The sequence below is a fragment of the Oryza sativa genome, chromosome 10 (assembly GCF_034140825.1).
Source record: "Oryza sativa Japonica Group chromosome 10, ASM3414082v1".
Classification (NCBI taxonomy): domain Eukaryota; kingdom Viridiplantae; phylum Streptophyta; class Magnoliopsida; order Poales; family Poaceae; genus Oryza; species Oryza sativa.
Genome location: NC_089044.1, coordinates 21,887,616 through 21,900,684, shown reverse-complemented (window position 1 = coordinate 21,900,684; position 13,069 = coordinate 21,887,616). Strand labels below are relative to the sequence as shown.

Genomic DNA, 13,069 nt, shown 5'->3' with positions numbered 1-13,069 from the left:
GCTGTTGGAGCAAGCAACGACTTTGACTTGCTAAATCAAATGGATAGCTTGCTATAAAGATGTTTGGAGAGTCTATTTTAGAGAGGCGGTTAAGTCAATGAGCCAATTTCCTCGCACCTGCTCCATCTCCGAGGAAGCAAAGCAAAGCGCAACTAGACAATTCATTTTTTTAAAAAAAGCACGTATAAAAAACTATTTAGATAAATATTATGATAGTATGGAATTATTGGATATATATTAAACTATTATGACATTATAAGGCCAGTCCCAACCCAAGACATTAGACATAGTTTTCATAAACTCCACATCATCAAGAAACTAGTACCAGACACTACTATTTCAATACAAACACTATTGTTCCATATACTTAAATTTAATGCTATTTATCTCACATGATTTCTTGGATGTTGTGTAGAAATCATGTATCATGTAAGACCTGGTTTCCTTCTCTTTCTTCATTTATTTATTTGCCACATCATCTTTCATTCTAGGTGGCACCTTATTTAATGCTATGGGCATCATCTTAGTCATTGGGTTGAGACTGGCTTAAAAAAACTATTATGATATTAAGGGTGTGTTTAGATCTAGGGGTGTAAAGTTTTGACGTGTCATATTGGATATTATATAGGGTGTCGCATGGGGTGTTCGGGCATTATTAAAAAACTAATTACAGAATTTTTCAGTAAATCGTGAGATAAATTTATTAAGCCTAATTAATCCGTCATTAGCAAATGTTTACTGTAGAACCACACTATCAAATCATGGAGCAATTAGGCTCAAAGATTCGTCCCGCAAATTAGTTGTAATCTGTACAATTAGTTATTTTGTAGTATATATTTAATACTTCATGCATGTGTTCAAACGTTCCATGTGACATGGTGTAAATTTTTGGGGTGAGATCAGTATCGTCGTGCCTGTAGCAGTTAAAGCAATTGATATTTGCCTTTATTTGATTAAAGACCTTTATTCATGTTGGGATACTACATCACTACATGCCAGTTTTTATTGGTAGTACTAACTGATCGAACGATCATGCAATAGGATAACAATCCGATGGATCGATCGATCACTCAGCTAGCTAGCTGGCGAAGTTGCGCTGGTTGTAGCAGTCGAGGTTGCTGCCGTAGCCTGCGCCGAGCATGTCGCAGTAGCGCTTGTAGTAGCCGATGCGGTCGACGTTGGCGTCGTTCTGGCCGACGCCGCACTCGATGCCGCCGTTGATGATGTTGGTGATGACGCCATACCCGGGGACGCGGCCGGCGGCGGTGTCCGCCGCCGACGGCGTCCACCGGCCGAGGATGACGTCGTGGCACGACGGCTTGTTCCCCTGCGCCGTCATCCAGAACCAGATGGCCGTCTTGAAGGAGACCACGGCGTCGGTGGACACCAGGTCTGGGTTGCCCACCAGGTCCAGCCCCAGCGCGTTCCCGGCTGCTTGGTAGTTCGATTGCCTAAAAAAAAAACCATTTTATCATATCAGATTTGGGTCTCTGTTTCGTTAGGGTAGGAATTTTACTACTTTCATCCTAAAATAAGTTTATTTTCTACTCATCCAACACGAACCAATATAAAAAAACCCTAACTTCATCAAATGCTAATATAATTATTTCTTCTTTTAGCTACTTTTTGATGTAGACTCAGAGGAAGTATACTGCTAATTAAAGAAGTGGCTAAGTTTAAGAAGAGATGGCATCTGATGATACTCCCTCCATGTTGATAATACTTATCGTTTTGAATAAGGACACGGTCTTAAAAAAATAGCTTTGATAACTATTTTCTATTATAATATATATAGAAATATCAACAAATATATGATTTTATTGAAGTACTTTTTAAGACTAATCTACACATATGGTTTTTTATATTTTTAAGATAAATATTTTAGAAATTATTTATAATCAAAGCTTTTAAAATTTGGTTATACCCTTATTTAAAACGACTAATATTATCAGTCCGGAGGGAGTAACTACGGTGAAGAAGGTACAGGCAACAGATAGGATTGTTGGACCATGAAGAAAAAGATGTAAGAGCTAAAGTAAACTTGCGACCAGGTCGAAATTGGTTTACTTTTGTGGCTCCTACTCCAGTACTTTTCAAGATGATATCTTTCTTTTTTATGTTTTGGATATGACATAGTTGTTTAATTTACTTCTCTCTATTGAAGCAGTGGGAAAAAATATTTCTGCAGTTAATTATAGTTACCCTGTCAATTGAATTGGGCCACGTCCATAGTAGGGTGGAGAAGTCGCCTTGTTTATCTCCTCTTTGAAGCAGTAACCCCACTGGAACTGGTCAGAACTACCCCTCGTTCCACCTGAATTAATTTACCACGGTTAATACTCAGATCAAGATGGTAAAAAAATGGCGGTAAGATTAATCTGCACACTGTAACTAATAATGTACCGGTGGTCTCGTGGGAGGTCTGGCCGAAGAAGGCGGCGAGCTCCCGCCGGATGAGCTCGGCGCTGCCGCCGGAGGTGCCGAACGCCGGGAAGGAGTTGGCGGCGGCGATGAAGGCGTCGTACGTGTAGAAGCCCCTCGCCGGGCACTGCGAGTTGTCGCGGTTGGGCAGCATGCTGTTGAACACCGCCTGCGTGATGACCGACCCGACGCCCTGCGCCGCCGCGCCACTCGCCGCCACGGCGAGCAGCGACGCCGCCGCGCACGCGGCAAGCTGAACAAACCTCGTCGTCGTCGTCGTCATGTCGCCGCTTCACTTGCAGTTGCTTAGCTAAGCTAGCGAGCATTGCAGCGGTATATATAGCTAATAGCTTCTCCAGTGAGCTATGCATGTGGTCAAACTACGCATACATTTCGACTCGTCATTTGGCGCGTGAACCGCGCGGCGATGGATCAACCGCAGGATTAGTAAGTACTTTAGTAGATAAAATCGGCATAAAACATCTCTCACAAAGTCATCGAGTCAAAGAAAAAGGACGATGGATCACTGTCAGATGAGTTGTCGTGCACACAAGTTCATTGACAGGAGAGGAAATTGTTGATTTGTTTCCGTGGCGTTTTGGCGTTTGCACATGAGTTTTCAAAATTTCCATCGTTTCTGTGGATGGTAGTAAGCGAGGCATGGAATTTCCAGGAAGGCAGAGGAATGCGCCGCTCCAGCCAAGCAGGGGAGATGGCATTGGCAGCCGGTTGTGGTAAATTGGGTCAGATTTGCACAGCGACGGTGAGACCCGTTCGTTCAGACACAACCACATTGAAAACCAGCATTAGATCAAACCCAATTGGCATTATTTAATTGGGCCTCCAGCCTACTAAGTACTATGGTCTTCGGCCTTTTAATTCTTAGTAGACAGAGACCTGGTCCATTGCAGCCATTTGATTTCAGGTTTTAGAAGATACTACTTCATCCGTTTCATATGTAAATCTTTCTAACATTGTCCACGTTCATATAGATGTTAAATGAATCTAAATATATATGTGTCTAGATCCATTAACATCTATATGAATATGAGCAATGCTAGAAAGTTTTACATTATAAAACGTTATGAAAAACGTTATGAAACGGAGGGAGTACTATCATACGCACAACTGCTTATAGTAACTGTATGACTTCTTGTCATGCACAACTCTCTGCCGCAGCTTCAAATGTCATTGAACACCATTTTCATGCATGATACAGATGTTAGGAATATAATCATCTTTGAAAAAACTAAATAACCATGTACAAACAAGCAAAATTTTAGAAAAAGAACATATACAAACAAGCCCTTACGGCGTGTCGAAGAACGGCACTGCGATGCACACAAATATGTATTTATATGGGATTGGTGTACTTCCAAACAAATATTTCTGTACATAGGACATGTTTTATTAACTTTACCTACAAGGACCCTTGTGAACAACCAGCAACACTCTTTAGCCACCACAAATGAACTCCCATGCTCTAACTATTCAACAGATGTTATATACATGGGTCCAAAAAAATGCATCTCCTATCGTAGGAAGCCAAACCAAATGGGTTTTCCTTTTTAATCATACGACACGCCGGTAAACATCTTCTCCAAATAGGTCTTCTAACTCCTAACCCCGCAATATACTACAGATAAGTGCCAGCTTCTGGAACGCCGCTTCTCTGAGCCTAAACAAGTTCTTCATGGACCTTTTATGCTCTTTTGCCTCTTCTCTTCTAGCTGTGATGCCTCGTTCAACATGTCCAAAGAGTCACTCTGCATGTTCAGCTTTGAGAGCGCCACTGCCTGCATGTAGAAAGCTGTGGGCCAATCGGGATACACACACTGTGCTTGCATTGCGTCCCTGAGTGCAGCATCAGGTTGGTCACACATAAGGTGGCACAAGCTCCGTCTGGCATATACAGTTGGCGACACCATTGTCCCCACATCAACAAACTGTGAAACAATAACCATGCAGATGTTTCAAGAAGGAAAATGATAACGAGCAGAGGATGAATGAACTACATGAAAAGTGGTAATTTTAGAACATTGAAGGTCTCATGATAAAGAAGAAATAATACAGCCTCCTACCTGAGTGTAACAATCTATGGCTTGCTTGAAATTTTTGTCTCGAAATGCAAAATCACCACGTTTCCTAGCATCCAACATATCTCTCATCTGTTGAGTCCATTCTTGGAAAGATAGCTGCAGAGAGGAGAACAATTTAGACACGTCCCCATAGGAAGAAAACAGTCGAGAGGGACCAGTATCCCAACCAGCTAGAAAAGAGTGGAGCCACAGTGCTCTATATTGTCTTTACCTCATTAGTCCCTTCATCATCTCTGTAATGTGTTGAAACTAGGATCTGATGGATGGCAGTAAGGTCCATCCTGGAACAGGCCTCTCCCATGGGAGAAAGTGGGTGCTGTGGGGCGGGAGGCGCCTTTGGTACTTCTTCAGGCTTTGGAACTCCAAGCATCACATAAGAAGGTACCTGTTTTGTATTTTACATTGTAAACAAGGTTAACCATCAAGGATATATATGTATTTGAAAACTACTTTGTTGCTAAGAACAGCATTAATAAATTATAACATTTTTTTAAAAAATAACCTACATATTTTTGCATACATAAGAATACTGAACACAACTTGATCAATAAAATCAGCTTGTGTAGCAACGCAAGAAAAGCATGAACTGCAGAGATGATGGTATTGTTTGTTCTGTAAATCTGTAGAGTTTTGGGATTTGTTCAAATTGGCTAATAACTGGATTGCTAAAATGTTATTAATTGCATACTACTCTGTGTGCTATTTTATTTGACATCATGCACTAGAAAAAGGTGCACAACTATCATTTCATAAAATATGGCACCATAATACATGATTGCCCAGTCTTAATAATGTATTCCAGACAAATATATCATAGACTCATATTGCAATTTGCAAAATCTACTTATATCCATATCTCCACGACAAACAAAAAATGAGCAAAAGAAGTGTTAATACCTCTGATTTTGTTTGCAAAGGCTGAAGAATGGAAACCAACTTTTTAATATCAGGCCTATCTCTTGGTTCATACTGTAAGCATTTTGAAGCAAGATCCACCAGAGTAGTAGCCTCCTCTATAGAGTACTTTCCCTCTAAATTTGTCTCCATTATTGCTTGGATGCTTCTGCTTCTTATCATGTCAAGTGCCTGCACATGATAAATGCGTAAATTTATCAGACTATCACTGCTTGTACGGTTTAATAAATGGTTAATTGCTAGCTCTATATTTGACACATAAAAGAATTGTACTCATCGCACAAGGAATTCCAACAATTCTCGACTTGTATGAGCTAAAATGCGAGATCCATCTTAGGAAATGTTTTCATTCATTGAAATAGAAAAAATGGATGTCGGATATTTGTGCTAAAAAGACAAGGAAGATAATTGTATAGAAGATTTCAAACAACTTTGTCAGTGTGACCCTGCAATTGATGAAAGTGGCCTGATACACAATGGAAATTGAACTCTAGAAACATACTTACAAGGGTAGGAGGAATGCGCTTTCCACTGAGAAGATCGATGAGTATTGTGCCAAAACTGAATACAACACTTTCTAGTGTGACCCTGCCTGGAAGAACAGACAAGCATCTCATAAATTCTGTGGTTCCTCCTGTTTTATTCTAGTCAGTCCTTGCTACTTTGAAAATGCAAAATTTTCACTGAACATAGTTTCCATCGCATTCACAAAAGTGCCAATAAGTTGGCTTGAAGAGCACTAATTTAGGAATCCATAAGCTGAATAACTGATCTACTGGCCCTTCTACAAGAAAATCCAGTTTGACAACATATTTATTGACTTCCACTTTAAGGAGTTTAGTTATTGTTTTAACAGCAATAAACAAAACTTTGTACAGCAAGGAGATTTTAAAAAATGGTTCCCCCAGATAAGTGAAGAGAACTGCCGAAAAGAGAATACTGGATAATTTGTTTTCAAGACTGGTAAGCAAGAATGTGAAAAATCAAGTACCATTTCTCAGATATTCTGGAGGTGTATATGCCAGGTTTGTACTATAACTTTTCCCATCCCTGCTGTTTTTCATCAAACCAAAGCATGATAGACGAGGATCACCATTCTGCGATAAGAAAGTTAATTAGAAACTTTTCTTACAACATGATGGCATGCTGAATTGTTGAATGCAATCAACTATGATCTTACAAAGCCTACTTGACTCAATACAAGTTTGTCTACGTGATTTGCCGTGCTCCTATAGTAGGAACTAAATTTGCCGTCGGTTTTCCCAATCCTTCCAGCACTTGGAGGTGGGAAAAATCAAAATAGGTGACAAACTTAAACACCCAGACCCTTTAATCTTGTTGGTTTTCTTGAATGATAAGACACAAAATCAAGGCTAGCTGCCATAGTAAATATCACTTTTGAGACGTCAACTAGATATGGCTGCTCTCCTGCCTCCTTCAAAATGAAATTGTAAGTTTTCTGTGAAATTCATGCGTACCAAATGGGGCCTAAGGTATTGCTACAGACACTGAACACCAGCCATAAAGAAAGGCACTTACGTCAACAAAATGGCAGTTGGCAAGAGACAATAATCACTTGCCTGATGTACAATTTCAGGTGCTACATATTGAAACGTACTTGACAGGTTGATCGCTTACCTCATCAAAGAGTACTCTGTATGCATTTAGGTCGTGATATAAAGGCCTTTCCTCATTGCTACAATATTCCAATGCTTCAGCAATGTTGTATGCAACTCTGAGGCGCATAGCCCATTCAATAGCCTTGTTTTCCCCTGCACAAGTGCAAAAGCACGGTTAAGATCAAAATTAACTTGTTTTCCAATGCTTTGCTTGTTTATACGCGTTAACCACTAACAATAAATGCAATCCTTACTTGATAGTACTAAGGCCATTCCCAACCCAAAACACTAGACATGATTTTCATAAACTCCACATCATCAAGAAACTAGTACTAGACACCACTCTTCCAATGCAAACACTATTATTCCATACTTAAATTCAATGCTCCTTATCTCACATGATGTCTTGGATGTTGTGTAGAAACCATGTCTCATGCAAGACATGGTTTCCTTCTCTTTCCTCATTTATTCACTTGCCACATCATTTTTCATTCTAGGTGGCACCTTATTTAATGCTATGGACACCATCCTAATCATTGGGTTGGGAATGGCCTAATACTCCCAAAGATTAGACGAAAAGGTAAATTAAATGCAGACTGAACCGACAAAACTAATCGAAAAAACTGTGTAGCCTGATAGGAGCTGGGCACCTAGGTGGTTCCATTTGTCAAGTATTATCAACTTCAATAACATAAGCTCGGCACAAGCTTGGATCAGATCACACGAAGCATAGCAACATCCATTATGACCAGAAGGGTCGAATAGTTGGCAGGATCATCAAATGGGAGGGGAATATAAAGACCCGGAGTTAAATTGCAGGGGAGTGGAGGGAGGGAGGAAACTCACAGTGGAAGAGGTGCTTGGCGAGGGTGTCGTTGGGCATGAACTCGGCGACGAGGAGCCGCTCGTCGCCGTCGCAGCAGTAGCCGATGAGGTTGGCCATCCTCCGGTGCCGCAGCTTCCCCACCCCTCTCGCCTCCTCCTGCAAACCAAAAACCCACAAAACCAAACTCAGTTTCCAAATCCACGCCTAACCAACCCGAACCCCCCAATCCCGCGGCAACCCAAAATCCACGCGCAAGCGGCTGGTTCGTTGGTTGGTTGTTTGGTTGGATGGATGCATCCCCCCTCCCCGCTTACCGCGAACTGCTTGGGGTCGGGCCATGCCAGCTTGCCGAACTTCTTCACGGCGATGGCGCGGCCGCCGCCTCCCGCCCCCTGCAGCCGCCCCCTGTAGACGAGGTTGGGCGCCTTCTCGCCGCTCTCCGACACGATGTTCGCCGCCGCGAACCCGCCCGTCGCCTCCCGGAGCTCCGCCAGCGAGAACTCCGCGAACGCCGGGGCGGGAGCGGCGGAGGCGGCGGAGGAGGAGGCGGCCGCCTGGTGCGCGTTGAGGGTGAAGGACGGGCGGCGCGGGTGGTGTGGCTGCGGCGGCGGCGGCGGGGGGCGGGCGCGGCGGGGCGGCTTCTCCGGCGCGTGGGACCCCACCCGCAGCGAGGAGCCGCAGCAACCCATACAGTGTGAGGAGAGGAGTTTGGAAAAGTATTCGCTTCGGCCGCGTCGCGTGCGGGGGTGGTGGTGGGTGGGCTGCGTCTGCGCGCTCGTGCGGGTCGGGGAGGAGAGAGAGGAGGAGGAGGCGGGTTTTGTAACTTGCTCTTTCTCTCTCGCTCTCCCTCCTCCGGGTTCTACGGGTTTGGTTTTTGTTTAGTTTTTGCGCATGGGGCTTTCAAACTTTTTGGCGAAATTCAACTGTGAGTCATGTGACCGTGTTTGTACTTTGTAACCCCTGGCTGGCTGACTGGACTGACTCTATAGCTGTGTTCTTACCTCTTGGTCCCAACCTCACCTCTCTCGTCATACACACACGGTGTGTTCCTAAACTGTTAAATGATGCGGGTTTTTTTTCAAAAAAATTTATATACAAAGTTATGGTAAAAAAATCATATTAATTTATTTTTTAATGGTTTAAGCTAATACTTAATTAATCATATATTAATCCATCAATTTATTTTACATGCGAAAGAGAGGGGTTCCCAACCCATCCAAAATACTCAACCTATGTATGGCCACACTCTTCTCTGGCACAGGCTAGAATGTGATAAAGGAGTAGTATTGTTTTTCGATGGTTTAGAGGAGAGATTGACGATGGTGGTTGGCGAGGGCGATCAATAGTCACAAGTTGAGGGTTCGTCACCGAGTACGAGAAAAAGGCATGATACAAAGAATGTGCAAAGATTTGGTTAGACTGTGCTAGAGTTGTGGCAGGAGGGGTAGGATAACAAATGAAGTACTTCTATTATGGTTAGATACGATAGATGCCACCGATGTCGTGAAAAGGATGGGTTGCCTAATAGGGTGGTGTTGAGGGGGAAATATAGGGAGAGAATAATAGGGGTTAGTGAAGAGGGGATGCAAGGTGAAGTATGTCTTATCCAATATGGCTAATGCCGTCTCAAAACTAAGTGTTGTACATTACATTAAATTTGATGATTAGAACCCCCACACATATCTAATGGCTTTTCATCCCGACACATACCTAATATTTTAAATTTATCAATAAATGCACTTAATGCATTTTGTCTTACCATCTTAGGTTGCTAATTGTGTGGCTATCACTTTCATACCATGTCAATCTAGCTAATAGCTACCTATAATGCTAGATAATTCCATTTTTACACAAGTCATATTGGGTGATAATAATTGGTGTTCCATATATGTCTTTTTAGATACTAGTATGTTCTTATCGATGTCTTGTCTGTACGTTGGATCTGAATCATGTGTTTAGTAAGACATTATAAGCGATAATATAAGGTAGTTATATAATTGCTCAGTATAGAATACTCAACTAGGGTGTGTTTAGTTTACATCAAAATTAGAAGTTTGGTTGAAATTGGAACGATGTGACAGAAAAGTTGGAAGTTTGTGTATATAGGAAAGTTTTGATGTGATGGAAAAGTTGAAAGTTTGAAGAAATATTTTGGAACTAAACACGGCGTAAAGCATTGGCTACACGGCTATACCTACATCTGAATTGATCCATTCTTGTGCTTTATTTTAGTACTACTTGACTCATCTGTTGCTTTGAATGTGAAGAATGAAGAGTGACCCTTGACACGTTCAAGTCAACAAGGGCTAGAAATTGAACGGATGAACCGTCTGCCACGCAAAAGCATTTCACTCAACTAATATGCGCGTAGCTCTAGATTATGTGCTGCACGCGGATGTGTACTTTGCCTTGTAATTATGGGTGTTGCATGGCTATGTTGCAAAAACCAGCAGGTATCAAATTAAATACAATTTACACATGGCAGAGGTAGTATGCAGAAATTTGTAGAAGTCGGAGCAAGTTTTGTAAAGGGGTAGTTTCCACATCCAATTTTATATCCATGTAAGATAAGATGTGATATATGCAATATATGCAATATAAGATGTGATATATGCAATATATCACATCTACATTATCTTTAGCATACTATCCCCAATAATTTTATTTTATTTGTTTGTCCAATCTCCTCTTTCTTTTATCTTCTTTTTTGAAATTTGTGTGAAGGTTGTCTCTTACATGAGGTAGTGGCGGAGCCAGAATATGCTTAGAGTAGGACTAAATTAGTATTATCTACATAAATTTGTGTCAGGGTTACGGATAAGGTATATCCTCTACCCTTGGATATACGTCGTATACTGATATGATATGCCTGCGTGTATACGGATATTTTCTGTATACGTTAAGGAAATTCATCACGATTCCACAGATGGAAGGAGTCCTACTCAGATAGAACTGGGTCGTTACTGTATCATGTAGGGTCCGATGTCTTCGAGTTCTACTTGGAGACCAACTGACCTGCGGTATAAAAGGGACCCCCCGGGAGGACCTAAGGCATCGAATCTCACCGCCAACACAACCACCATAGCCTACGAAGTCGGAGCCTTCAGGAGTCAAAGTCGCCGAGGTGATCGGGTCGAATCAACTCGACTACGGTTTCGTCGGTATCATCGAGTTCTGCTATTCCCTTTGTAATCTGTGGTTTTCACTATATAATCTCATATCAACTGGATTATGGGTATTACCTATCAAGGGGTCTAAACCAGTATAATCCTTGTTTTCTGTTTACTTGATGTCGTACTACGTAGATCCTCATACCAGCGTACCCCAATATCCTCTATATCCGGTCTACGGGTATCCCCCGTCGACAATTTGTCTCTTGTCTTTAATTTTTCAAATTTATAGTATAATTTCAATTTATATTTGGGCATAGGAGTAGGATTCTAGCCCTAGCTGTCCTACTCCTATATCCGCCCCTTAGCATGAGGGGTGTCTTCCCTTCTCTTTCTTCACTTATTTTCTCCATCTCATAATCTAATCGTATGTAATATATTTAGAAACAATACATCCAACATTATTATAGTACTTGCTCTCATTGGTTGTCGTTTTGGATACATCTCTCCTTAATTACGTCGTACGTACTACTAAGTCCATTGATCGAAACAAACAAACGAGCACGTTGCATAAGCATCACCTAAGGTAAAAAGAGAACGTTGTACGGAGCACCATCATCAAGTACTGTACCTTCCAATATAAACAAGGCAAACATCGTTGGCGACACGGAGCACGTCGGCGACGATGGTGACGACGGCGAAGACGACACACCGACGTGCACGCGTACAACAAATTTCCACTGTTCTCATGGTAAAGAAATTGTACTACCACCACCCTACCTGTTATGCCCTGAAATAAATTCATTTGTTAATTGTTATCTACCCTACTCATACCACTAAAACCTACTTTATCAAACTCAAATATAATTATTTATTTTTTATCTGCTTTTAATATATTATTCTTTTACTTTTATAAACTCTGATATCGTGATTGGTAAAAAAAACTTATTTTAAGATAAATAAAGGAGACAAAAATAATAGTATTGTTTTAAGATATATAAATACTCCGTAATAGTCTAATACTTACTCCCTCAATCTCAATTTAAATGCAATCATATTTTTCCGTGTCTAATTTTGATTATCCGTCTTCACTGCTGCCACGTTGAAGTCCTGGATGTCACTACTCTTGGTTAACTTCTTAAAAATTGGTTAACTGCTGCCACGTTGGACCTGCCGCCACTGCGTGTGGTCCCGGGCACAGGCTCGCACGCACGATGACACGGCAACTGCACGCTCGTGCGCGCGCTTCGTGTGACGCAACGTACGTACGGTGCAGGCGCTGGGACACTGCACGTGGGTCCCACGTACTGCTGGCCCCACGTGCCAGTGTGACAGAGCAGACGGCAATGATTGACTGATGGACAGATTACTGACAGATTTCACAGTCCGTGTGCACGGCGTGCGACGGTGAAATGACCCATCGTACCGTACGTGCGCGACCCTGCACATGGGGCCCACATCTCAGCCGGATCGATCTAATTTACGACCTGTTTAGATCACATGTAGTTTTCCCACATGTCAGATCCAACACATGCATAAAGTATTAAATATAGAAAAAATTGTAATTATAAGTTGTGAGATGAATCTTTTAAGCCTAATTACTTCATGATTCGATAAGGTGGTACTACAATAAACATTTGCTTATGACGGATTAATTAGGCTTAATAAATTCGTCTCATAGTTTACATGTGGAATCTACAATTTGTTTTGTTATTAGTCTACGTTTAATATTTTAAATGTGTGTCTGAATATCTGGTGTGACACGATAAAAATTTTCACCGCTGGATCTAAACAGTAAACACAACCTTAATTTAGATCTTAGCCCTGTATAGTTCACACCAAACTTCCTCCAAACTCCTAACTTTCCATCACATCACATCACATCCAAAACTTTCCTACTCATATAAACTCCCAACTTTTTTTCCAAACTACTTCCTCCGTTTCACAATATAAATCATTCTAGCATTTTCCGCATTCATATTGATGTTAATGAATCTAGATAGATATATATGTCTAGATTTATTAATATCAATATGAATATAGGAAATGATAGAATGACTTACATTGTGAAACGGAGAA

The 13,069-nt window shown here is 41.5% G+C and overlaps 2 protein-coding genes across 2 annotated transcripts; both read right to left on the bottom strand.

Annotated features, from left to right (window-relative positions):
- Positions 1 to 817: 817 nt before the first annotated feature.
- On the bottom strand, positions 818 to 2,732 carry LOC4349267 (chitinase 8-like). The gene is made up of 3 exons (NM_001423092.1): positions 2,404 to 2,732; positions 2,203 to 2,314; positions 818 to 1,451 (listed from the first exon to the last, which is right to left on the bottom strand). Exons 1-3 carry the CDS (start codon positions 2,702 to 2,704, stop codon positions 1,079 to 1,081), a joined length of 786 nt encoding a protein of 261 aa, NP_001410021.1. The 5' UTR covers positions 2,705 to 2,732; the 3' UTR covers positions 818 to 1,078.
- Positions 2,733 to 3,758: 1,026 nt separating this feature from the next.
- LOC9270011 (serine/threonine-protein kinase BSK1-2-like) lies at positions 3,759 to 8,666 on the bottom strand. The gene is made up of 9 exons (XM_015759019.3): positions 8,195 to 8,666; positions 7,901 to 8,036; positions 7,074 to 7,207; positions 6,427 to 6,532; positions 5,942 to 6,027; positions 5,418 to 5,606; positions 4,732 to 4,905; positions 4,503 to 4,616; positions 3,759 to 4,367 (listed from the first exon to the last, which is right to left on the bottom strand). The coding sequence occupies exons 1-9, from the start codon at positions 8,567 to 8,569 to the stop codon at positions 4,113 to 4,115; spliced, it is 1,569 nt and encodes a 522-aa protein (XP_015614505.1). The 5' UTR covers positions 8,570 to 8,666; the 3' UTR covers positions 3,759 to 4,112.
- Between the last annotated feature and the right edge of the window lie 4,403 nt (positions 8,667 to 13,069).